This window comes from Drosophila virilis, chromosome 4 (assembly GCF_030788295.1).
Source record: "Drosophila virilis strain 15010-1051.87 chromosome 4, Dvir_AGI_RSII-ME, whole genome shotgun sequence".
In the NCBI taxonomy this organism is placed as follows: domain Eukaryota; kingdom Metazoa; phylum Arthropoda; class Insecta; order Diptera; family Drosophilidae; genus Drosophila; species Drosophila virilis.
In genome coordinates, this window is record NC_091546.1 from 21,383,940 (window position 1) to 21,407,656 (window position 23,717).

Below are 23,717 nucleotides of genomic sequence, written 5' to 3' on the forward strand. Positions count from 1 at the left end.
TATTTAAAGCAAATAAAAACAGTTTATTCACCACATTTAGATTTTTTCACCTCTTTTTTATAATTATAAGTTTTGCTAAATATTTACGAATTTTCTCAACAGTGACTTACCTGTAGATAGTACCAGTGAAAAGTAGCAGTTAACCGAATATCGCTCATCTCTAATATGTATTCGCTGAGTGTATAACGCAAGTAGTTAAATTTTTTCACAGTGCTGCTGCACAACAACAAATACGGTGTGCGTAAAATTACAAAAACACAAACAAAAAATCCGTGCAATTCGGTTGCATTTGAATTGATTTTCGCACAAGATTAGTTCACATGTAGCTGTTTAATACAAATTCCATATCCAAAATGGGTAGGTAATGGTGGAAAACAATTATAAATTATGTCTAAGCCGCGATGCTGTGCAACCCCCACCTTCTTCGTTTTGCGTACTAAACCAGGGCTGCATGCAAATACAACAATTAAATATTCACAATTTTTGGCAATGTAAACCAACATCAAAAATGTAAACCGCCTTTTACAGCTTCCCAATCGTTAAGTGTGGGACAAAAGATGCTAGTGGAGATAACCACGGACGGCGTACCGAAGCTTCACTGTCCCGTCTGCAACAAGGCGCTCATTTCGCTCGCCGGCTACGTCAAGCATGTCAAGAAACACGAACCGCCGGGCGGCTTCCAGTGCCGCTACTGCGACATCCACTATTGCCACGAGGAGGAGCTGAAGGAGCATGTGAAGAGCTCGCACAGCGCCTACATCTGCCGACTGTGCGTGGGCGGCAATGTTATATTCAGCAGCGAGGCGGAGCACGATGCGCACATCGAGGAGGCGCATCAGGATCGCAAGTTCAATGTGTGCCTCGATGCCATCGAGAAGCCGTTCAAGTGTGAGGTGCGTGGCTGAGCAGATGATGTGTAGCTGTTGCCAATTTCAAGTTCCACCTGTGCCCTTTGCAGATTTGCGGCAAATGCTTTGCGGATCGTGAGAGCAGCCTGAAACATCATTCCGAGCACACCAACGCGTTGCCCGTGGAGTGTAAATGCTGCGCCATGCGCTTCTCCTGCCCCTCCACCTTGGCCAAGCACCAACGCAAGCATCCCGACAGCTGCGGTCGTCAGTTGCCGCGCACAAATCGCCATCGCTGTGGGTGCTCCAGCTGCTAAATTCCCCAAAGCTTTGGCCAATTCTAATCAATTTCTCTTGCAGTGCCCGCTGCAGCAGAGACAGTATCCGCCGAGCTCGCCCAGCAGCAAGTGGTCAAGCGTAAACGCGGCAGGCCTAAGAAATGTCCGCCGGTTGCGCCGCCCTCGGAGGATAGTGAGGATGATGTGCCGCTGGCCAGCAGGCTGAAAGTGCAGGCGCCCGTCAAGCTGAAACAGGAGTTCATTAGCAGCCAGGAGCTGAGTGATTCAGACGAGGAATATCCTGACTTTGAGCCCAACAATAGCGATGAGGAGCCTGATGCGGTGCAGTTTAAGCTGCCAACTCCGGCGCTGGTCAAAGAGGAGGCCATAGATCCGGACTTTGAGTACCAGGATGCGAGTGCCTTTGTCAAGATGGAGGGCAACGGCCTGGACATATATAGCAATGAGAAAGACAAACTGCTCGATGTGCTGCTCAGCACGGACGAGAGCCTGAAGCCCTTTGAGAATCTCAAAGTGGAGCATGCAACGGGCATACTGGATGAGATTGCTGCAGTGCCCATGGCCAAGCACAATGGTGCCGAGCACATGGAGGAGGATGTGCTGGCGCTGCGCGAAACCGAGCCAGACAGCGCCGAGGAAGATGAGGATGCGGATCAGCTGCGTCCGCTGACCAAATCCAGTGTTAAGCGAAAATATCGCAAACGCAATGCCACAGCCTCGCCCATGCCGGAGGAGACAACGGCGTCAACAGGACCACGACGCGTGGCCAAAATAACCAAAAAGGAGCTGAAGGAGCGTCTGAAAATGTTGAGCAAAATGGAAAGAACCTGGCAGTGTCCGCACTGTGTTAAAATCTATCACATACGCAAGCCATACGAGAAGCATCTGCGCGACGATCACAAGCTCAACGAGCAGGCCATCAAGGAGCTGTTCAAGGATGCGGATGCGCATGCCAAGCTGGACGAGGAGGTCTTCAAGTGCAAAATATGCAGCAAAATCTATTTGGTGGAGAAGCGCCTGGAGACCCACATGAAGGTGCACGGCCAGGATGGCAGTCTCACCCACAAGTGCCCCTGCTACTGCAATCTGTTCTTCGCCAGCAAGGAACTGGCCACCCAGCACGCGCACCAGCAGCACAAGGAGCTGCTCTACTGTGAGAAATGCGACAAGTATATGACTGGGCATGATAGCCTCAAGAATCACGAGAAGAACTATCATGCCCGCAAGGAGCCACGTAATCTGCCGCGCAATCTGATCTGCGATAAGTGTGGCAAGAAGTTCACCGGACGCACCTCGCTCTCGGATCATGTGCGCTCCGAGTGCGGCCGTGTGCCGCTCTATGAGTGCAGCGTCTGCTGCAAGCGGCTTTCCACGGCGGGCATATTGAAGACGCACATGCTGCTCCATCAGTCTGAGACGCCCTACCAGTGCGACAAGTGCGGCAAGACCTTCAAGGTGAAGGCGCAGTACAAGTCGCATCTGAAGACGCGCCACACGGACTACAAGCCTTACAAGTGCCATGTGAGTAAATTCTAGTTAATGCAGAAGGGTCCTGTTCACGCTAGACAGCTGTTAAAGCCAAAGCCTTCTGTTAATTGTTATGCCTTCTGTTATTCGTACTAAAGCTTATCGTTGCGGCCTGCTGTTAAATTTAACTAGAAATGTTACCGTCTGCTGTTAAAGCTTACCCGAACTGTTAATTCTGGTCTTAAGCTGAGGCCTGCTTTAAAGTTGAATCTAGCCTAGTTCTAATGGTAAAACCGTTTGCTTTATCCTGCTGGTAAATACAAAGTCTTAATGCTTAATGCTAGTAAGCCGCAACTCAGAGCTAGGTATAGTTAAATAAGGTACACTTACCCTCAAGAAAAGCTCCTCACTTTCCACATTACTTTAACGCTTCTTTATTTGCTCTTCTCTTACAGCTCTGTCCCAAGGAGTATCCGTACCGTGAGAGTCTGTTGACGCACATGACCGTGCACACGGGCATCAAACGTTTCCTTTGCAATAATTGCGGCAAGCGCTTCACTTGCATCTCAAATCTGCAGGCACATCGCAAGGTGCATGCGGACACCTGCGGCCAGTTGCCCCTAAATGCGAAGGCGACGCAATATATGGGCGTGCAGCGAGGCAAGCTGCTGATGGGCGCCAAGCCGGAGGCGGGCATGGAGTACGAGGAGACAAAAACGCTGATTGCCCAAGATGTGATCGATCGGGATATGCCCATGGCGCAGGAGCTCAACTTTCCTTCCGATGGCAGCGCGCCACTGGCCACAGTGCCGCTCAACTATGCCTCCTCGCATCTGGTTCCACATATTGTGCTGCAGACCATGCAGGCGGAGGCACGAGCACAGGATTAGTTTAGGTTCTAGCGGTAACACTTTAAACGAATAAAGACGCTTTTGTATATTGACTAAATTTTTAACTTACGAACTACAAACTTAATCCTACTGTTTAGTTTAGTCTAAAGTAGGGCTGCTGAAAGCGACCAATGGGCATGCGTCCCTTGCTGCGCAGCCGTCGCACGGCCTCGCGTATAAACTTGGGCTGCAGTGCGCCCGATTCGCCCTGTTGCTCCATCACGTCCAGAGCTGCAAGTCAGAGGGGTTTAATTAAAGCTTTCCAAAGGTCTATAGCCACTTAGCTTACCCTCCTCCACGACCTCGCCTACAAACACCTTCGCTATGCCAGACATTGCTATGACCACATTTTGGGAGACCGAGCAGCCGGTTATGGTCTGCATCAGGCGCTTGACCGCGGCTTTGGGAAAGGCGGAACGGCGATACATCTCATACCGATCTAGCTGCTCTTCTGTGAAGTTGGACACCAGAACTCTGAAATTAATCGCTTAAGATGCTACTGCGGCCGTGATTTATGTAGCACTTACTGCATGCGTTCTCGTTCCTCCTCCTCGAGTTCCTTTTTGGTTTTTAGTTTCTTTTGAGAGGGCTCGCCGGAGTCGCCGTCCGCATCGGCATCTGCTTTGCCATCCTTGTTGTCGGCGTCATTGCCATTGCCGTCTGCTGTGTCGGATGTCTCACTATCCTTCCGGCTTTCGGTGGCTGTGTTAAAGAACTTTAAATCCACATCATCGTTGTCACTTAGTGAATTTTGCGTGGGAAACAGAATTTCATCCATTTCGCTAAAAGTAAACAGATTAAAATTATCGAACAGCCACCACCATCTATCGGTAGACTCGAAACAGGCATTGTTCAACACTACTTAAGATGATTGTGAATGATATATCGATAGTTTGTTAAGGACAGTTTTATTTTGCAAATATTTAATAGAAATATATTTATGTCTAGGAATACGTAGTTTTTAAATCATCAAAATTACAATCTAGTCGGCCGCTTTATGTAAAATTAAAGTTTAATATGAACACAACCTTACGATAGAAATATTCGTTTAACTTAAATGTATCGTGTTTTTGGCTAGCAACACATCGCTAACCTCGTGCTCTCCTTTCATCGCCATTATTGCTTAGTAGCCGCAAGTGTATTTTATAATTTTCGCAAATACATAAATATGTCCGCAGTGGAAACATTAAACGTTGAGGCGGCCGTAACCGAAGTTGCTGTAACCGCAGCCGGCGACGATGCCAAAAAACAAAAGAAGCCAAAGCCGAACAATAAAAAACTGCGACAAGGTGAGTGACCTAAGCATTTCGCCATACATTTACCTACATATATATATATATATATATATATATATATATATGTACTTCACATGCGCAATTCCTAAATGCATTTAAAATAATACAGAGGCCGCAGCTAAAAAGGTCGCCGAGGGTGGCGAACCGGAGGCAGCCACTAATGGCGACGTTGAGAAAAGGGCGCCAACGGGCGCAGCGGCTGCGCCCGCCAAGAAGAAGAACAAGGGCAAAAAAGCCGGCGGCGGTCAAACAGATCCACCCACCATACCCATTTCAGAGCTCTTTGCCAATGGCAATTATCCCGAGGGTCAGATTATGGAGCACCCTACGCCAAAGGATCTGCCGGACGACCGTACGGCCAAGGATCGCTTTTCATCCGAGGAGAAACGTGCTTTGGATCGCATGAATAACGACATCTACATGGAGCTGCGTCAAGCGGCCGAGGCACATCGCCAGACTCGCCAGTATATGCAAAAGTATATCAAGCCCGGCATGACAATGATACAGATATGCGAGGAACTCGAAAATACCGCACGTCGGCTAATTGGCGAGAACGGACTGGAGGCCGGCTTGGCTTTTCCAACCGGATGCTCGCTTAACCATTGCGCTGCCCATTACACGCCCAATGCCGGCGACACCACGGTGCTTCAGTATGATGATGTTTGTAAAATTGATTTTGGCACTCACATCAAAGGACGCATCATTGATTGCGCCTTTACGCTGACATTCAACAATAAGTACGATAAGCTGCTGCAGGCCGTCAAGGAGGCGACCAATACGGGCATTAAGGAGGCGGGCATCGATGTGCGTCTATGTGATGTGGGCACGGCCATTCAGGAGGTGATGGAATCATACGAAATTGAATTGGACGGCAAGACCTACCCCATCAAGGCTATACGTAATCTGAATGGACATTCTATTAGCCCGTACCGTAAGCGAAAATACCAGTTTCCGTTACGTTGGTGCACATCTAACGTATTTTTCCATTTTGGTTTTCTGCAGGCATTCATGCTGGCAAAACTGTGCCCATTGTCAAGGGCGGCGAGTCCACACGCATGGAGGAGGATGAGTTTTATGCTATTGAAACCTTCGGCTCCACAGGTCGGGGCCTGGTGCACGACGACATGGACTGTTCGCATTATATGAAAAACTTTGATTTACCATTTGTGCCGCTCCGCCTGCAGTCATCCAAACAGCTGCTGGGCACCATTAACAAGCATTTCGGCACGTTGGCCTTCTGCAAGCGTTGGCTGGATCGCGCCGGCGCCACCAAATACCAAATGGCACTCAAGGATCTATGCGACAAGGGCATTGTTGAGGCGTATCCGCCTCTGTGCGACACCAAGGGCTGCTATACGGCCCAGTATGAGCACACCATCATATTGCGACCCACATGCAAGGAGGTGGTATCGCGCGGTGATGATTATTAAAATCATGAATATATCGGAACATGAAACGTTTAAACGGCATTACATTTGTAGCATGCATTACATTAACATTAACTACAGTTTAATTTCTATAAGTTCATGCGATTGTTGAATTTTTGTGTGTGAGAGAGTAAGCGTAAAGCGATTTCAATATACTGTGCAATTGTGTTAAGCAATTCACATAAGCGAACACATATTGTTCAACAATATCATTATTTTTCTGGCGGCTGCTGTTGTAATTCCTGACGCCAAAACCACTCCATGCCGTGGGGCATCAACTCGTTCCAGTTGATTGACTTATTCAGTTCATTGACTTTGCTGCTGCTCTCCTTGGAACTATTGTATGCCCTGTAGTAGAAGACAAACCATTTGCCTGTTAGATAATAAAGAATTTCAATATAACTGATAATGCTGAAGCCATACATCAGCGATAAAATGCCACCAAAGCGATCTACAATGAAATGGAACAGTAAACAATGCGATTAAACATACTTTTTAAATAGAGCATTGGCAGATTAAGCTAATATGATTGCATTGAAGAACAATTTGTATAAATATTAAGAGCTTTAATAGCAACTAGTTGAGAATGTCCGACTAGGGAATACCTTGTGACCAGCTCCTAGATCCTAGCTTACACAACGATTTGATGCCTCAATTGTTAAATCAGGCGTTGATATTCCAAGGGTTTTCTATGCCACAAATTAACTTAATATTTAATACAACTTTCTTAATTTGACTCTAGTCTCTAAAATGGACGTGTTTATGACGACGGACAGACGGATTTCCTACTGATCATGATACTTTATAAGAGCTCAGAAGATTCCCTTTGGGTACAATGGGTACAGTTAGTATAATGCTTATACATAGTATAATTGTTAGTTATTAGCCTAAAAGTAGTTAATTCTTAAACTCAACTGAGCAGCACAACCCAATCGCCAACCATATCCATTTGTGTGGCCTGCGCAAAACGCAGCTTGAAGAACAATTTAATAATGGACAAAGGACGATCGTTGTTCAGGCCCTTGCTGGAATAAGCCAAAGATCAACATAAACTCAAAAGGTAACTGCAAAAACTGAGCACATACAGTAGACCACGATTATAACCCGATGAATTGTAGCTCTTGCGCAACGGCGCCACATTGCTGATGATCTCAAAGTTGACGCCGTCGCAGGTGGGCAGGCAGTGGAGGCATTGCGATATGCTGGCGGCATCCTCCTGCACGTACGGATACTCATTGTAGCCATGCCAAATGTTACGCCATTTCATCAGGCACGGCAAATCCAGAAGCGTGCAGTAGCTCACATTGCGCGCTGTTCCGGCCATGGGCGAGGAGACGCAACCGCAATGCTGCACCATGCTCTCAATGCGACACAGCAGCATGCACTCGTCCAAAGAGTAGTAGGATCTGTAAGGCAAGAACAATAGTCGCTTGACTGCACGAATTCCATTCACTTACTGATTCAACAGCTGTCTGCCCTCCTCGGGAAAGTAACAGCGGCGTGTTTGTGGCGTTACACCGCGCACCGCGTTGCTGGAGTCAAAAAACTTGGGTTGGATGGGCACTTCGACAATTGTATTATGATCGACGAGCAGTTCGCCATGTTTATTGGATTGTACTGTAGCGTAATCTTCCTGTGGGAAGATCATGAGCTGCAAGGTAAATAAATGTATATATTAAATTAACATAACGTAAAGGAGTTAAACGCACAACGTCTGACAACGATAGAAGTATTAACAGAATCGATATCGCAACGGTTAGTGTTAGCCGGTTAATCGATAAGTGCTTTGAGTTGCTTCTAGGAAAAATCCTTTGGGATATTATAAATGCCAACATTGGGAAAATATTGATCGACAAATCAATTGATATCGTATCTGTTCATTTTGCCGCTGTTAATAGATGTGCTTTGAGTTGCTTCTAGGAAAAATCCTTTGGGACATTATAAATACCAACATAGGGGTATAATTTAACATTGTTTGCCAAATTAATCGATATCGTTTCTGTTAATTTTGGCGCTGTTAATCGGAAAGTGCTTTTTGCTAAGTGTGTATTTTGATGTGTGAGCGCGGTAATATTTATAAATTGTGCGGTTTAAAAAGAAAAAGAAAAAGTGTTTAATGTACCCGAAATGCCGTGTTGCTGAGATATCTTTCCGTTAAATCATCCTCTTTTATGTCCTGCAACACAAACTGTATGCCATTAAGTATGGAATTCGATTCAAAGACAACCTGCGGCAGTGCAGACATTTCAGCATCATCTTGAGCGCGCCGAGCGCTGCAAAAATACAACAAACAGGTAAATGAAGCCTTTAATAGTGTATTTTAATTACTCACTGTGAATAGCTGGGTCGTCTGTAGTTAAATATGCAGCACACACTCGCCGTTGTTGACCGCTTGAGAAACAGTTGACTTGTGTTGACGGGCGCACCATAGATGAGTCCGCGCGGCACCAGGTCGCCGCAGTCGGGCGACAAGTCTCTCAGTATATCGTGCACCGAGTACCCGCTGCCATTATAGTAGCTATCGAGCAGCCAGTGGAGCTGGCCCAATTCGGCGACGTCCAGCGGCGACTCGTCGTGCGCATTCAGGTAGAAGTTGGTCAGCACCAGCAGGCGGCGCGCCAAATTGTCCGCATCTAACGGAACGTAGCGGCTGCCATTGCCAACTGTTGTTTTGTACATGGCCTGGTGCTGATAGCTGTGAATCGGGTGCGACATTAGCATGCTAGCTGAGTGTGAATTTCAATTGGAATTGTTCTTGTTAAAACCAAGGCAAATACACTAGAACATATTTGCTTATATTCGCGTTACCGCACTTTAAATACCCTATCAACTCTTTTGTTAATATAGAGACACAATCGTGGCGACTCCGACTGTCTATGATCTATGCCCAGTTTACTTTACAGTAAAGGGTTTATGTATATATTTAATGACGAAAATTTATTACCCTCTGGCAGTGTATAACAATTTATAAACTACTCGTCTCATAGCGGTCTTTTAGGAATAGTTCGACTTTAGCATTCCAGACGCTTTTTCATATGTCTGATCAGGCTGCATTACGGTTAGTCCAAGTTTTTTATGACTGGCAAGATTCGAAATTTTTATTCAAGACTTGCAATTTTCGGTTGATTTACAGTTGAGACGTTCTCTGATAAGTGCATTGCCTAGATTATATTAGATTGTTTCAATTCTTAAAAATCATTTGCAAAATCCAAGGACTATAAATAAAATTTGATCGATTGACTTATCAGCAATGTCTGTATCAGAGACATGTTCCAGGGCAAGCAAACCAAAGCCTATAAAAGCACATCACACGACTGCGTGTTTTCATACCAACGGCAACCATGTCGCTGAACAAGTCGCTTCTATTCGCCCTGTTGGGCCTATTGGCCACGTTTGGATTGGCTCAGGCGGAGCGGGTCCGCTACGACAACTACCGTCTATACAAGGCCAATGCAGAGAATGCTGAGCAGCTGGCTGTGCTTAAGCAGCTGGAGGGATCTACGGATTCCATCATGTTCCTGGATGGGGTTCACATTGTTGGAGCTGATGTCCAGATGGTTGTTGCCCCACACAAGGTGCCTGATCTATTGGAGATTCTGGGAAAGGCTGAGATCAAATATGAACTGCAGTCTAAGGATTTCCAACAGTCCATGGATGAGATTGAGGAAAAAGTAGCCGTCAAGGGCCGCGCCAGCGCTGAGTACAACTGGGTGCAGTACTATGAACTGGATGATACCTATGCCTGGTTGCAATCATTGGCCAAACAATATCCTCAGATCGTCACATTGATTGAAGGTGGCAAAACTTATCAGGGCCGTTCTATTTTGGGCGTACAAATTTCCAAGAGCGGCACCGAGAAGCCCGGAATCTTCATTGAGGCTGGTATTCATGCACGCGAGTGGATTGCCCCTGCGGCCGCGACCTTCATCATCAATCAGCTTCTTACTTCAGAAGTAGAGTCCATCAAGGATTTGGCGGATAACTATAACTGGTACATCTTTCCCCATGCAAATCCCGATGGCTATGTCTACACGCACACCAAGGATCGTCTGTGGCGCAAGACCCGCACACCCTATGGCAGCTGCTATGGCGCTGATCCCAACCGCAACTGGGGCTTCCACTGGAACGAGGTGGGCGCCAGCAACAGCGCCTGCTCTGACACCTATGCCGGACCCTCGGCCTTCTCTGAGATTGAGACTCTGTCGCTCTCGAACTACATTGCCTCGCTTAAGGGCAAGATTCAGCTGTATGTGTCCTTCCATGCCTATTCGCAGTACCTTCTATATCCCTATGGCCATACCAAATCCTTGCCAGACAATGTCAAGGACTTCCAGCAGGTCTTCAAAGCAGCAACTGCTGCGGTCTCCCAGCGCTACAACACAAAATACACTGGTGGCAACGTTTATGATGCCATCTACCCTGCCGCAGGCTCCAGCACTGATTGGGCCTATGGCGCTCAGGATGTGCGCATGTCCTTCTGCTATGAGCTGCGTCCCTCCTCCAACTCCTATGTGACCGGCTTCAAACTGCCCGCTACACAGATCATACCCACCAGCGAGGAGCTCTTGGACTCCATCACCGCCATGGTTGGCGAGGTCAAGAAGTTGGGCTATTTTGATTAAAGTTTTGCGCAATAAACGACTCACATTTTGGCAGCATAGCTTTGCATTAGACGTCTGCTGATCATATTGGAGCTACAGACACCCACAGCGGGAAAGGGGCTGTTGGACACATGCACCAGATTGGGTGCCATGTGGATTTGAGTGGGTTGGTCAATGTACTCGAGCGTTAGATTGATGATAACGATGTGTGTCCACACAACAATAACAGCGAGAAACGCCACCCAGAGGGCTCTGTCAATAGATAGATAAGTTAGTTAAATAGATAAGTTATTTTGTTTACCAAAAGGGAGATGTTGATGAGTTTTGGCTCACTTGGCGTATTGCACAGGCGTGTGTAGCAGCAGAGGTTGTAATCCACTAATATAGCTGCTGCGCAGAAAATCTTTAAAGAGTTTCCGATAGATGGATTCCACTTTAGTTATTTGCGCCATGTTGATGTCTTCACTAAATGGGAGCAAGTCACCAGTCACCTTATGGAACCGACTCTGGTTGACTCAGCTCATCAATCAGAACCCGTCCAATTGGAATATGCCACGGCAGGACATTTACTGTCAAAATATGATGGGCCAGAATGATTGATGTACTTAAATAGGGGTTGAGTTTACCTACATATTGATCCTGTGTCACATTTAGAAATTTCTTTATACATGTTTTAGGTTAGTTCCAAATAATTCCTAATTTCAGGAGTAGTAGATGAATAAGAGAATATTGAAAAGTTGAACGGAGCAGACCGAAAATGTAAAAATATTCCATATCTCAAGGCTTTAGGTGCGCCTAATCAGCCTGGTCAGCTGGTTAGACCTTAAACTCTGACTGAATCTGTAAGAGTTATCAAGAACTAATAACAAATCTCCTTCACTTTTTAGGAGGCCTAATTATGCCTTCGTTTAATTTCTCACCAAAATTCAGTCAGCTTCTTAAATCTGATAAACATACCCTATTATAAAACTTGGTCGTAAATCTTACTGTTTTCTTTAGAAGTCATTGTTTTGTAAACTTTATAGACAATTCCCATGTTTCTGAAAGAAGCATACTGAACCTTTTTATATCCATTATTTATAAGACATGGAGTACATAGTGGGTTGTTCTTCTTTTAAGAATCGGCTTAAGAAAATCGGCAAAAATCATTTAAAATTAGATCCTAGGCATTTCGGAAACAGTAATTGTTGTAGTCTTTGAGAGATCTATAATTTATTCTACAATCAACCATCCGAATAGTTTCTAAAAAGACTTCATTCAAATTGTCAGACCAATTAAATATTAGGGTACTTAGGCACTAAAATGCGTTACGTTAGCCTTCCTTAGCTCGTATTCAATTTATAGACTGCCAGTCACCCAATAATACAGGGTTAAACCCAAGTGTTTTATGAGTAGTTTAAATAAAATTCACGATTTTTATGAAATCTACAAAAAAATTGTTAATTTCTTAAAAAAAATATTGACAATCAAAATATTGATAAGCGCTTAGACTGAGATAACTCTTTTATTTATGTCTCCAAACATTGACGATTTAATCCCAAGGGCTATAAATAAGATTTGGCTAATTGACTTATCAGCTCTTATCACAGACGTTATGCCCAAAACCCCATCGACTATATAAACCAACCACGCGAAATCGTATTGTTTATACCAACGACCGCCATGTCGCTGAATAAGTTGCTTCTCTTTGCCCTGTTGGGCCTATTGGCCACGTTTGGATTGGCTCAGGCGGAGCGGGTCCGCTATGACAACTACCGTTTATACAAGGCCAATGCGGAGAACGCCGAGCAACTGGCTGTTCTCAAGCAACTGGAAGGATCTACGGATTCCATCAAGTTCCTGGATGGAGTTCACATTGTTGGAGCTGATGTCCAGATGGTTGTTGCCCCTCACAAGGTGCCCGATCTATTGGAGATTCTGGGCAAGGCTGAAATTAAATATGATCTGCTGACCAAGGATTTCCAAAAGTCCATGGATGAGGTCGATGAGAAAGTGGCCATTAAGGGACGTGCCACCGAAGACTACAACTGGGAGCAGTACTATGAACTGGACGATACGTACACCTGGATGGTATCTCTCGCTAAGCAGTATCCACATGTTGTCACATTGATTGAAGGTGGAAAGACCTATCAGGGACGTTCAATTTTGGGTGTCAAGATCTCCAAGAGCCTTAGCGAGAAGCCTGGCGTTTTCTTGGAGGCTGGAATTCATGCCCGCGAGTGGATTGCCCCTGCGGCCGCGACCTTCATCATTAATCAGCTTCTTACCTCAGAGGTAGAGTCCATCAAGGATTTGGCGGATAACTATAACTGGTACGTCTTTCCCCATGCCAATCCCGATGGCTATGTCTACACGCACACCACGGACCGCATGTGGCGTAAGACTCGCACTCCATACGGCAGCTGCTTCGGTGCTGATCCCAATCGTAACTGGGGCTTCCACTGGAACGAAGTCGGTGCTAGCAGCGATCCCTGCTCCGATACTTATGCTGGACCGTCGGCCTTTTCTGAGATTGAGACTTTTTCACTGTCCAACTACATAGCCTCGATTAAGGATAAGATTCAACTTTATGTCTCTTTCCACGCTTACTCGCAGTACCTTCTGTATCCTTATGGTCACACCGGCGATTTGCCTGACAATGTAAAGGACTTCCAACAGGTGTTTGATGCTTCTATTGCGGGTGTAGCCCAGCGCTACGACACGAAATACACTGGTGGCAACATATATGATGCCATCTATCCTGCTGCTGGTGCCAGCGTTGATTGGGCCTATGGCACTCAGGATGTGCGCATGGCCTTCTGCTATGAACTGCGTCCCTCTTCCACTTCCTTTATAACTGGTTTCAAGCTGCCCGCTGCACAGATCATACCCGCAAGCGAAGAAGTGCTGGACTCCATTATCGCCATGGTTGGCGAGGTCAAGAAGTTGGGATATTTTGATTAAAAATTTGCGCATTAAACGATTCACAAAGTTTTTCAATAGATTTAATCTCGTTCTCTATTGATATAGTTAAATACAGGTCGAAAAGTGAGAAAGTATACAAATTCAAAGGCCGTGACAATGCTGAAGCCAAGTATAAGACCTAGCAGGCCGCCAAATGATGCTGCAGATTGTAAAGCCAAAGGAAACGTTTTTAAATAAACAAAGGATCGAGGTTTTAATTAATGTGAACTCACCCAGTGCCGATAGCCAGTTCTGAAAGATCTCCATACGATATCTGGTGGACATTAAGTCGCTATAGAAGACATGCACCAAGATGCTATCTGTTCGATTAGAACTAATAATTCGAGAAGCTTTGTCAGACTGTGGAGATCTAAAGTATATTAGTGAAAATCTTGCCTCATTTTGTTGCCGTTGTAGCTTATATCGAGCCTGCCCATGGTGCTCTCTGAAACATATAGATTCGACTCGCAGTCGGGCAAACAGTTGCAGGGAAAACTATTCGTTTGTCGGACCACGGAAAGTGGGGCGTCTAGATTGGCCAGGGCGCGAGAAAATAAACCTGAGCATAGAAATAGTTGATATCACAGCTCATCCGACAATATTCGCTCTCCATTCTCCGTACTTACGTTTGCTTTCAATCATGCAGTTGAAGTTGAGCACCCCGCAGACTTTCATGGATGCATTGAGCGCCAGATATGATGGCAGGCAACCACAAAGTTTTAGGGTCATACGCATTCTGCACTCGAACATGCAATTGATGAAAGAGTAACGTGTCAGGCCATCGAGCTTTCGTTCGGTGCCAAAGAGGCAGTTCCTCCAGCGCAAGTCCATCTGGCGTATGTCCTTGGTGGCATAGGTGGACTCTGGATTGATGCGCACAAAGCTCTCGCGCGTGGATGTGACTACCTTGGTCTCAGAGTTCTCATCCGGAAAATTATAGGCATCATGGATGAGCAGGCGAAAGCCAAAGCCGCTAAAGAAGGTGGCATAATAATCCTCGACCAAGGGATCGAGGAGCACCGATAGACCTGTGGGATAGCCACAGCCAGTGACACGATACGGACGCTTGGGAATTTGATATGCGATTTTGCTATTATAGAAATATTTTCAAGGATTTGTGAAAGAGCTTCGAAGCACGTGATAGATATGGGAATTTCAATGGCTTTCTCTTTATATCTTATTCCTTCTTTTTTTTTTGTGTTAGGAATACTTACATGGGAAAATTATTGGAAACGGCGCCAAAATAGTTGAAACTACAGCAAATACCCTGTAGAGTGGCAATGCGTTGAAAGAGGCTTTCACAACGCGTTTTGATGCCCTTCCAAATGCAGCGTGAGATCATATCCAGGCAGTCGGGTGACAATCGATTGAACAGCTCCGTCAGGGTGATATTATTCAGATTCAATATCCTATCGTAGGTCTGCAATGAACTATCGCTTATAAGTTTGCCCGTGGGAATCAGGGTTAAGTTAAAGAGTTGCTGAAGTTGCTCCTTGGTCACATTGGGTGGCAGTCGCCTGAAGAGAAGAAGTACTATGAGCTTGGGAAAAATAGTTGCTGATCCATCTCAGACCCACACACTCACATGCGCTGCATCATGTCCAGGGCTTTGGTTTTGGACACTCTATTGAAATTGCAAATGGTTACCGCTGGGAAGGGTATATTCCAGGTGGGAAAGTGCGAGCTCTCGATGACAGTTACCGTGGGTGTCTCACGGTTCGAGTACCACGAGACCAGCACCAGTGAAACGGCGGCTATAATTGCCGCTATGACCACGCCCAGCCAGAACCAACGCTCGTTCCGGCTGATATCCTGTCGTGTGATATAGCTGAATCCGTGCAGCGATGTTGTCTGGCAAAAGTTCCGTAAACTCTCCATGAACCAAGTTCTCACCAGTCGCAGCTGATTTAGTTTCCAGCGTTTGCGACTGGCCCCAGTTTTGGGTGTGTGCACGGTGTGGCTGCTTTTCCTGTGGCTTTCGGTGGTTTTGCTGAGCTGCTGCTCGGATAGCACTTGGCGCATATCAAAGATCCGTCGCTTCTTGAAGGCCATGTTGAACACTTGAAGGTGCTTCGAGCAACTGGCTTAGCGTGGCCTTTGGCTGACCAGCTAATTAGCATGTCCTAATTACCATTTGCGGCTCGTCGCTGATGAAGAAGTCGACGTCGCTGTCGATAGCGTATTTGTTGTCTGGTCAACCAGTTACATGTGGGGCGCACACACACAAAGAATATTAGCTCGAACACAGATACGAAACTGCAGCCCATAAATAGGCCGGTGATGCCGCCAAAGGTGCCTGTCACATTACAAACGACAAGTACTTCATTAAATATGGGTATAAACGCACCTTAGATACGGTTGAACGTGACTATAATGAACGTTTATAAGTGCAATGCTATGAGCTTCAAGCTGTTTTACAATTAATTAACTTAAAGCATTTTCCTTGAGTTTTCAGTGTTTCCAACGAGCAAAGCTATGTGATTTGCACAAAGCTTAAGGTTTTTTAACAGCTTTTGTGTTTATTTGTCTATTTGTGTTGAGTTCGTTTTAGCCCTGTTCAACTGTACTTGCCTATAAAATTCAGCCAATTCTCATAGACATCCAATCGCAGTCGTTCAGCGCTGAACGAGTCAAAATATATGCGTAGTAGCACTTCGTCCGAGCCATTAAAGTTCTTGCTGTTCTGGGGAAATTATAGTTATAAATATTAACTACCCTACTTAATAATCAAAAGCTTACAAAAAGCCATCATTAGCTTGGGGCATAGGGTAGCTGGCATCCAGGGTTGCCACATCGCTGTGCACTTCGTAACGGTAAAATTGACAAGATGGCAAGCAATTGCATACGCTCTGCATGTGATCCCAGCTGTTAACTAGAGCAGATATTATAGAGTTGCTTATTAAATGGAGAGACTAGTGAGTATTACCCGGCTTTGGCCGGCCAAATTATAGAAAAAGGAAAAGATTTTTCACTAGATCGAGTAGTTCGTCTTTAACGAACTTTTGAAAAAGATCTTTGGAAAAGATTTTTAAGCTGATCGAATAAAAAAAACTAAGAAGAAAGGAATGAACTAGAAAAAGTGACTGCTGTCATTTATTGGACTTTGTGTATCTTTAAGCACTTTTAAAATTAAAGCTTACCCTCTTCCTGAAGGCATGCGAACTGTTCCAATTTACATAGGGGCCACTGCCAACGTCTGGGCATATGTGGATGAACACAGCCGCAAATTTGCAGCATTCTCTCGCTATGACACTCCGCCAGGCAATTATCCTGACTGTAAACCGAGTAATAGAACAGCGGCCGCTCATGGCTCAGATAACATCCGCGTTTGCTGGGCGCCAGACCGCCTATATAGGGCGTGGCATATGTACTGTATGGCTTCAGCATGAGCTGTGCCTCCGTACCTCTGGGCACCAGCACGCGTTGTGTGGCCGCATGGATAACTGTATGCGGTTCATGTATCAACAACTGGAAACCGGCTGCGGCATGACGTGAGCTAGCATAATCCTCCAGCTGGCTGGCTAAACGCAAAGTCAAACCCTTGGCTGGATTGCCAGGGAAGCTGCCGGGCGGCTGCTTGAAGCTGCAACAGCGGCCCTCACTGTAGCTCCAAGTGGTGGTCAGCAGCTGTTGACAATTTTGGGCCAAGCCCTGCCACTGGCAGCCCAAAGCTTGTGCCTTACAGATCCGTGGCGCCAGCTGTTCCAGCAGCTGAGACCAACTGACGTTCGCGTAGCTCAAATCATTTAACGCCGTCAGATTAAACTGCTCCAAACTGCGTCCGGTTAACCAGGGCACTTGCTGCAGCGTTTGTGGCGCCACGGACCACTTTTTCGATTTAAGCAACAGCTGGCGCCTGGAGACGCGATTCAGGCTGCATATGCTCAACGCCGGATAGGGCAAAGGCTGTGCGGACATGGGCTGCAACATGCTCTCTATATACCGTATGGTCGGCGTTTCCGCCGACAGGCTATATGACATGGTCAGCACCAGGAGCGAGAGTAACAGCGCCGTGCAGATGAGCAGCCACCAGAGCACACGCTGCCATGTCTTGGCGCCCACGAATATATGAAATCCATGTATGCTTGACATTTCGCAATAGATCTCAAAGCCCGTCTTGGTTTTGCATAGACCATCATCGTGCCGTGCACGCAGAAAGCTCAGAAAACTGGGCAGCGGCAGCTGTTCAAGTCTTTTGGAGACTTGGGCACGCTGGTGGCGCCACCATCTGAATAGCTTAATTCTTTTGAAGGTTTTGTAGAGCTTATTACATCTGGATTTGGGTTTTTGAGGCCTATCGAAGCATTGTAGCGGCGTTATCTTGTGCCGCTGCTTGGGACGCAGATAATTCTCATAGTTGATTAGATAAATAGGCTGTGTAGGCGCCTCGGTTGGAGCACTTGCCATCTTTAATGTGATATTAGCTGTTGTATAATTATATTAAAACTTAATTCTCTTCCTCAGTGAATTGACAGATAATTCAGTTGATTAGATCTTCATATATCCTGTACCTATAGCATAAGAGTGAAAGAGGAAAAGCATATTCATATATCTAAGTCTGAGCCGAAACATATTTTTTAAAGAATGAAGTTTGGCTCAAATTATATTTTATTATTTGGAAAATCGAAAAAATAATTGCAAAACACCTTAGTTTATGACTGGAATGTAGGTTTGATAAGAAATATCTTGGAAAACTTATTTTGCTGTACAAAAACTCCTATTTTGACCCATGTACTACTGCGACTATATTTATCATACAGTAGCTCGATAATTATAACATAAAACTCATATATATTAATATACGGCGAGCTGGGTTAAGATATCTTGGTAAACAAGACCCCTTCAAACTGTGTGATATAGTTGCCCTATATTGATAAGATTTTGCATAGTGAGGAGCATAGTGAAACCAATAAATACCGCGTTTTTTATCTCAGGTATATGATAGAGTAGTCGACGGATCTTTACAAAGTTTCAAAATGATAGCCTTAAAACTGAGAGTAAATTAGATAGACAGACGGACGGACATGGTTATTTCAACTCGTCTGTTGATGCTGATCTAGAATATATATACTTTATTGGGTCGGAACTGTCTTCTTCTCGTCGTTAAACATTTCATGACAAAGTTACAATACTTTTTAAAAGGATATAAATCGAAACTAATTACGATAAAATAATATATGTCGATGTTATATTATTTAAATTATAACAAATTTAGTTGTGCCATTATGATCCAAAACCGAAGTTTACGAGTTTGCGAGCACATTCGTTGGATTTGATATATATCTTATAAGATCGGAGCTGCCACCTTAAATGCTTATTAATTCGATTCACTTTTCCCTATGTTCTTCCTTTAATATAAACAACAACATTTTTATTTGGTCTGCCTAGGAACAAAAATCGGTCGCACTCTGTTTTACTTTCTTTAACTATCTACTTCCAAGCTGCCCAATTTGCTTTATATATGTTTTTCCCAGTGCCTCAATTCGAAATCGTTAGCGTCACGCCCAATTCATTAAATAGATTCTGTCACGCCCTTCAGCTGTTTTACATTTCGCTATCAATCGTTGCTCCTGGTCGAGCTGGAGGCTGATTACCTATATCAGTACGATTGTTACCTTCACACCTGTAGCAAATAAACAAAGTAAAAAAAAAAAGAGAAAGAAAAAGAATACAATTAAGCATTTGTTTATATGTGGGTAGCTACCGAGAGCTACCCCAGCGATAAGCATAACAAATAAATAATAATAGGAAATTGTTTACAACAAAATATTGTTTCCTATTCCTATAGAACAGTTGGACACAGAAGCTATTGCTTTTGTTGTTGTTGTTGTTAATGCATTGTTTAACTAATGAGTTTATTGTTGTTCTTGTTGTTATTTGAACTGTGCACACACCCACCCCATTCACCCAGTCACCCCATCACCCCCCACACAATGCACCATTATCTCTCTGAAAGCCGAAAGGCATTGATAATGTTCACATTTTATATATTCAGCTCGTGTCGCCTAACTGTAGCCCCTCAAAACCCCACTACCTCGACAGATATACGTAGTGCCCTAAAATAATACATCAAAGTCACGCGCAAATTGGGCGTTAGAATTGGATATGGTTTGGTCAATGGTTATGGCAAAAGGCGACTCATTAACGGCCTTGTCATCCGATAACTATGTACAAAGTTCAACTTATATATATATATATCACTAGCACACAGTAACAGCTATATAATTAGCGTAATTATCTGATAAAAGATGAGACTCTTGCTTGAATCCATTTCGTGTATATGGACTATATGTGTGTATTTATCTGGTAGTAAAACATATTTAATATGCTATTTGGCTAGTAAAAAAAATCGTATGCTCTTATAAAGTCTGGCTAACCAGTATAAGTGTATCTAGAAGGTTTTATACCTTGTAATACTCTTGATCAAGATGATCTCTCTTTCTCTCTCTCTCCTTTCTCCCAGCAAACAATTCTCTGAGCTTTTAAGTTACTTTGAAACTCATCTTCTCGCTAGCTCCTACAATAAGTTTAGTTTATTGAACTATTTATTTTAACTCCATGTTAGAGTTTCATATGTTCTAAATATTATTCTCTGAGCTAGTATTTTTAGTAAAATACTAAGTCAACGCCTAAAATTTAAACCCGAATCTTCGTTTTTCATTAAACTTAAGCTGATTATATATCAACTATATGTCATCTGCTTTCACTAGAAATGTTCGGAATCGTACTTAAAAATATTTTCAATCTTTTTTATTGTATGTGAACTCTGTGCCTTCCCACCGGCTTCCAAAAGAAACTTTTTAAATGTTATACTAAGAAAGTTTTTCAATAAATATTATTTACTTTATTTTTGGTAGATTCCAAAACAATAAAAAACCAGTGAATACTTTTAAGCGTTGCATAAAATCAAAATCTCAAGTCGCGTGCAAATATTTGAGTTCACAATATTTGTATACGAAAAAAAGTTTGCTTTCCGACCGGGACAAATATTTGGGATTCTATGAAAAATTGAAAGCCATAAATTTTCGGCGAATCGACGTTCGCATGGCTTTAATTAATTGGATTTCATTATGAATAACTTTTTTTCCTTTCATTTTTTTTTTTTTTTGATTTACTTTCGTGGTTGCCTTAGGTACTGACCAAATATGTACACGAGGTAGCCTCTAATGATATTATAATATTCCGTGAACATTTCGTTTCATTCATTTGGCAGCCACGTGCCCCAACGGCGCATGTATGCTGGCGTCTGGCTGATATATAGCTATATACACAGATAGTTATTCATATATAGTATTTTATTACAGAATAATGTGCCCGTTGTGCCGAAGCGATAAGAAACTCGAGACAGCTGATCTCAGCGTGTTCGAGGTGGGAAAAATATGCGAGTGCGTTCGCACTTGAATTGTTCGAAATTCCTAAAATAAAAACCGATCTCAAGTTATATAATTAAGTCAAACTTAACTGTAAACGGATCGGCATATTGCGTCATGGCAACGGTAAAAACCAGGCATCTCATCATAACTGACCGACTGACGTCTCAAGCCAGGTGCTATTTTTGGCAGTGCGCCTTGTAAATTTAACTTTATTTTCTGTTCGATGATGATAAGCCCTGTATCAGCCCCATCACTGTCCAGTTTATATGTATTTTTTTTTTTTCTTTTTTGTAGCTGCCCCCCAGCGACGTATTTTGTTTGTATTATCTGGCGCTGTTTTATATAGACGTAGCGCCTCATTATGCGAATCTAGGGCGAGGCTAATCTTTTGGTGTAATTGACGCAAATTGAAAATGAGTCGATTTCAGAGTTTTATTTTTTCCTCTCAAACGGCCAATGGCTTTTGAACCCGTACTGAATCAGCGTTTCCCTAGGTCGGGCGAGTGTTGTGCCTGGTGAAACGTGCCGTCTCTTTTATATAGTACACAAAGGTTCTACATGTAACAGCCGCAGCGTGTGTCATTGTTTTTAATGCTGAAGGTTGAGAACGCAGTTTGTTGTCTCTCTTTGTGATTCTCAATGGCCTGATGAGTCCTGAATGTGCTAACTAAACAGTTTTTATACGAAAAAACATGTGTCACACTAAAGATTATATTCGGTTTAAGTGCGATTTAGCTACAATTCTTCGATCATTACTAAGTATCATATTTTTTACATATATAACACTTTTTTTGAAATAATACAATACTGAGAAATATTCAGATATTTGTACTTAAATGAAGTCAAACAAGCTCGAACTATCCTAACCTGGACAGAAATTTGTTTAGATTTTAAGAAGAATATATTCATCAAATTTTTTTTTTTTTTACCCTTAGCATTGCTAATGTTTATAATTTATTCTCTTTACTTTATACAAAAACCTACAAATATTTAATCCCATTAAAATGTGATTTATAATTAGTCAGCTTACCAAGGTTTCTTCTCTTCAGATCTTCAACCTTCGGCTCTACGGTTTTCCTTAATATTTCTTTTTTTGCTCACACACACAAAATAGGTAAATATTGTTACGTTTTTGCTCTTTGAGTCCTTACTTTAAATAAATAAAATATATAACCAGATATAGTAATTAAACGATTTTCCTGAGATAAACAAATAAAATTGAAATTCCTTTTGATTCTTGAGATAAACAATCGATATGTGTGGTGTGCCGACTAAATACAGCTTAAGAAAATATTTGTTGTCGAAAGCAATTAAATTTTGTTAAAAATCGTTCTGAATACAAAGGTGGGCTATACGAATTTATTTACGAATTGTGAGTTACGATCGATGTGTTAGAACGCGAACCAAATGTTGCTTTAATTTTCAAAGTGCCGATTCGATTTAGATCCATCAAAATGTTTACACGCACATAAATAATATCGTTTTGTTTTTCTAAGTTGTTCGCGTTTTTGCGCTTTTTTTTTTGTATTTATTTTATTTTACGAGTATTTTTGCATATTTGGCTCGCGTGATTTTTTTTTTCGCTTTTTGTGCTGCTGCTTTCAGCTATGGCATTAAATCTTGAGCATTTCATTTGGGCGTGACCCTAGATTAGCACAATTTGTATATGTATATATATATGGGTATATATATGTCTATAGGGTGTCATTTTTTGGGGCTAATCAATATGGCTCGCGCCATTCATATGTTACTACGCTATTTTTAATGCTAAATAGTCATATAAATATACGAATATCATTCATCTTGATTGAGGGGATGTGCCATACAAAAACAGGTATTTGACTGATAGATATCCTGTAATGTGCACACAAAAATTAACATTTTTCAAGACTTGGTGGTGAGTCGGAGAACTTATCAAAAATGTTAGCTAACCTATTTTGATATTCCTTACATATTAGTTTGCCTTCCCATCCATTACTATACCCAATTGGCTGTGAATCTGATTACAGGGTATATTCTAGTAGGTTGATAGCCTCAGATCATGAAAATACAAATTTATTTTTTATAAGCAATAATTTTTACCAGGGGCAAGACGGGCAGATACTGTATTAAAATGGTTCAAATTAGTTGCTGAACTTGTAAATTAAAAAAGACGGAAAAATTCCTAATTATATAAATATTAACATTTAATTATTTGTATATACAAACAAGAACTTTCATTCAATTATTTTTGTGTTCTATCTCAGTTCCATCTCTTTTACGATCGTCTATCGACTGACGCAATCGGTCCGCCCAGTTTCCAATTGGAAGTTTCAGCAGAATCATATATTTCTTTTATTTTCTAATTAATGACGTTATGGGTCAGCCCACATTTTTAAAATAATTCCTTTGAAATTTCAAATTTGTCAACAATCTTTTAACAAAATCATTAAAATTTTGCTCACATTTTGGTATATTTTTCCTGAATGCCAATTGATGACGCAGCAGACTCCAATCCTCAATTGGCACATCAAAGATTCCAGTAAAACTGAGAAGCTGAAGCCTGAGATTTACGTATTTTGCGGTTGAAAATGC

The 23,717-nt window shown here is 43.1% G+C and overlaps 9 protein-coding genes across 11 annotated transcripts in view; 4 read left to right on the forward strand and 5 right to left on the reverse strand.

Moving 5' to 3' along the window:
* The window catches only part of Nckx30C (solute carrier family 24 member Nckx30C), a 63,076-nt gene extending 62,846 nt beyond the window's left edge, over nucleotides 1–230 (reverse strand). Inside the window, exon 1 of one of the 2 annotated variants that reach the window (XM_032437781.2) lies at nucleotides 111–230. The gene's annotated coding sequence lies outside the window, so the exon portion shown is untranslated. The remainder of the gene's footprint in view (nucleotides 1–110) is intronic. The other variant, XM_032437782.2, reaches the window with a different exon arrangement.
* Nucleotides 215–3,562, forward strand: zf30C (zinc finger protein 30C). Its single transcript, XM_002051184.4, has 5 exons — nucleotides 215–357; nucleotides 529–893; nucleotides 959–1,145; nucleotides 1,209–2,668; nucleotides 3,070–3,562. Exons 1-5 carry the CDS (start codon nucleotides 354–356, stop codon nucleotides 3,502–3,504), a joined length of 2,451 nt encoding a protein of 816 aa, XP_002051220.2. The 5' UTR covers nucleotides 215–353; the 3' UTR covers nucleotides 3,505–3,562.
* Nucleotides 3,526–4,307, reverse strand: Taf11 (TATA-box binding protein associated factor 11). Its single transcript, XM_002051183.4, has 3 exons — nucleotides 4,032–4,307; nucleotides 3,794–3,978; nucleotides 3,526–3,735 (listed from the first exon to the last, which is right to left on the reverse strand). Exons 1-3 carry the CDS (start codon nucleotides 4,280–4,282, stop codon nucleotides 3,599–3,601), a joined length of 573 nt encoding a protein of 190 aa, XP_002051219.1. The 5' UTR covers nucleotides 4,283–4,307; the 3' UTR covers nucleotides 3,526–3,598.
* Nucleotides 4,308–4,557: 250 nt separating this feature from the next.
* On the forward strand, nucleotides 4,558–6,416 carry und (methionyl aminopeptidase und). Its single transcript, XM_002051182.4, has 3 exons — nucleotides 4,558–4,793; nucleotides 4,909–5,730; nucleotides 5,802–6,416. The coding sequence occupies exons 1-3, from the start codon at nucleotides 4,673–4,675 to the stop codon at nucleotides 6,227–6,229; spliced, it is 1,371 nt and encodes a 456-aa protein (XP_002051218.1). The 5' UTR covers nucleotides 4,558–4,672; the 3' UTR covers nucleotides 6,230–6,416.
* On the reverse strand, nucleotides 6,215–8,956 carry ppk18 (pickpocket 18). Of its 2 annotated transcripts, XM_070209011.1 has the most exons (7): nucleotides 8,559–8,956; nucleotides 8,349–8,499; nucleotides 7,684–7,877; nucleotides 7,312–7,632; nucleotides 7,142–7,251; nucleotides 6,650–6,677; nucleotides 6,215–6,574 (listed from the first exon to the last, which is right to left on the reverse strand). In XM_070209011.1, exons 1-7 carry the CDS (start codon nucleotides 8,945–8,947, stop codon nucleotides 6,439–6,441), a joined length of 1,329 nt encoding a protein of 442 aa, XP_070065112.1. In that variant the 5' UTR covers nucleotides 8,948–8,956; the 3' UTR covers nucleotides 6,215–6,438. The 2 variants fall into 2 exon arrangements, with proteins under 2 accessions (XP_070065112.1, XP_032293589.1); XM_032437698.2 differs by having other exon boundaries at nucleotides 6,215–6,677.
* Nucleotides 8,957–9,552: 596 nt separating this feature from the next.
* On the forward strand, nucleotides 9,553–10,886 carry LOC6628600 (zinc carboxypeptidase A 1). The gene has a single exon (XM_002051179.4). The coding sequence runs from the start codon at nucleotides 9,568–9,570 to the stop codon at nucleotides 10,846–10,848; it is 1,281 nt and encodes a 426-aa protein (XP_002051215.1). The 5' UTR covers nucleotides 9,553–9,567; the 3' UTR covers nucleotides 10,849–10,886.
* Nucleotides 10,887–12,484: 1,598 nt separating this feature from the next.
* Nucleotides 12,485–13,810, forward strand: LOC6628598 (zinc carboxypeptidase A 1). Its single transcript, XM_002051177.4, has one exon. It carries the CDS (start codon nucleotides 12,490–12,492, stop codon nucleotides 13,768–13,770), a length of 1,281 nt encoding a protein of 426 aa, XP_002051213.1. The 5' UTR covers nucleotides 12,485–12,489; the 3' UTR covers nucleotides 13,771–13,810.
* Nucleotides 13,811–14,150: 340 nt separating this feature from the next.
* On the reverse strand, nucleotides 14,151–15,944 carry ppk16 (pickpocket 16). Its single transcript, XM_032437797.2, has 4 exons — nucleotides 15,356–15,944; nucleotides 14,985–15,287; nucleotides 14,397–14,860; nucleotides 14,151–14,329 (listed from the first exon to the last, which is right to left on the reverse strand). Exons 1-4 carry the CDS (start codon nucleotides 15,820–15,822, stop codon nucleotides 14,151–14,153), a joined length of 1,413 nt encoding a protein of 470 aa, XP_032293688.2. The 5' UTR covers nucleotides 15,823–15,944.
* Nucleotides 15,894–18,177, reverse strand: ppk11 (pickpocket 11). The gene is made up of 4 exons (XM_002051175.3): nucleotides 16,911–18,177; nucleotides 16,510–16,642; nucleotides 16,342–16,448; nucleotides 15,894–16,066 (listed from the first exon to the last, which is right to left on the reverse strand). The coding sequence occupies exons 1-4, from the start codon at nucleotides 18,175–18,177 to the stop codon at nucleotides 15,894–15,896; spliced, it is 1,680 nt and encodes a 559-aa protein (XP_002051211.1).
* Nucleotides 18,178–23,717: the final 5,540 nt, after the last annotated feature.

Bases quoted from the DNA above. Each gene is read 5' to 3' on its own strand.
- zf30C (XM_002051184.4), top strand. The intron at 1,146-1,208 runs GTGGGTGCTCCA...TTTCTCTTGCAG, and splicing joins GCGCACAAATCGCCATCGCT to TGCCCGCTGCAGCAGAGACA. The intron at 2,669-3,069 runs GTGAGTAAATTC...CTTCTCTTACAG, and splicing joins ACAAGCCTTACAAGTGCCAT to CTCTGTCCCAAGGAGTATCC.
- Taf11 (XM_002051183.4), bottom strand. From the start codon at position 4,282: ATGGATGAAATTCTGTTTCCCACGCAAAATTCACTAAGTGACAACGAT. The intron at 3,979-4,031 runs GTAAGTGCTACA...GATTAATTTCAG, and splicing joins GAGGAACGAGAACGCATGCA to AGTTCTGGTGTCCAACTTCA. The intron at 3,736-3,793 runs GTAAGCTAAGTG...TCTGACTTGCAG, and splicing joins AGGCGAGGTCGTGGAGGAGG to CTCTGGACGTGATGGAGCAA.
- und (XM_002051182.4), top strand. From the start codon at position 4,673: ATGTCCGCAGTGGAAACATTAAACGTTGAGGCGGCCGTAACCGAAGTT. The intron at 4,794-4,908 runs GTGAGTGACCTA...AAAATAATACAG, and splicing joins CAATAAAAAACTGCGACAAG to AGGCCGCAGCTAAAAAGGTC. The intron at 5,731-5,801 runs GTAAGCGAAAAT...GGTTTTCTGCAG, and splicing joins ACATTCTATTAGCCCGTACC to GCATTCATGCTGGCAAAACT.
- ppk18 (XM_032437698.2), bottom strand. From the start codon at position 8,947: ATGCTAATGTCGCACCCGATTCACAGCTATCAGCACCAGGCCATGTAC. The intron at 8,500-8,558 runs GTGAGTAATTAA...GTATTTTTGCAG, and splicing joins AGACGACCCAGCTATTCACA to CGCTCGGCGCGCTCAAGATG. The intron at 7,878-8,348 runs GTACATTAAACA...TTTACCTTGCAG, and splicing joins TCAGCAACACGGCATTTCGG to CTCATGATCTTCCCACAGGA.
- LOC6628600 (XM_002051179.4), top strand. From the start codon at position 9,568: ATGTCGCTGAACAAGTCGCTTCTATTCGCCCTGTTGGGCCTATTGGCC.
- LOC6628598 (XM_002051177.4), top strand. From the start codon at position 12,490: ATGTCGCTGAATAAGTTGCTTCTCTTTGCCCTGTTGGGCCTATTGGCC.
- ppk16 (XM_032437797.2), bottom strand. From the start codon at position 15,822: ATGGCCTTCAAGAAGCGACGGATCTTTGATATGCGCCAAGTGCTATCC. The intron at 14,861-14,984 runs GTAAGTATTCCT...TTTCTATAATAG, and splicing joins GTTTCCAATAATTTTCCCAT to CAAAATCGCATATCAAATTC. The intron at 14,330-14,396 runs GTAAGTACGGAG...TTCTATGCTCAG, and splicing joins CTGCATGATTGAAAGCAAAC to GTTTATTTTCTCGCGCCCTG.
- ppk11 (XM_002051175.3), bottom strand. From the start codon at position 18,177: ATGGCAAGTGCTCCAACCGAGGCGCCTACACAGCCTATTTATCTAATC. The intron at 16,643-16,910 runs GTAAGCTTTAAT...TATCTGCTCTAG, and splicing joins CGCATGCCTTCAGGAAGAGG to TTAACAGCTGGGATCACATG. The intron at 16,449-16,509 runs GTAAGCTTTTGA...TCCCCAGAACAG, and splicing joins CAAGCTAATGATGGCTTTTT to CAAGAACTTTAATGGCTCGG.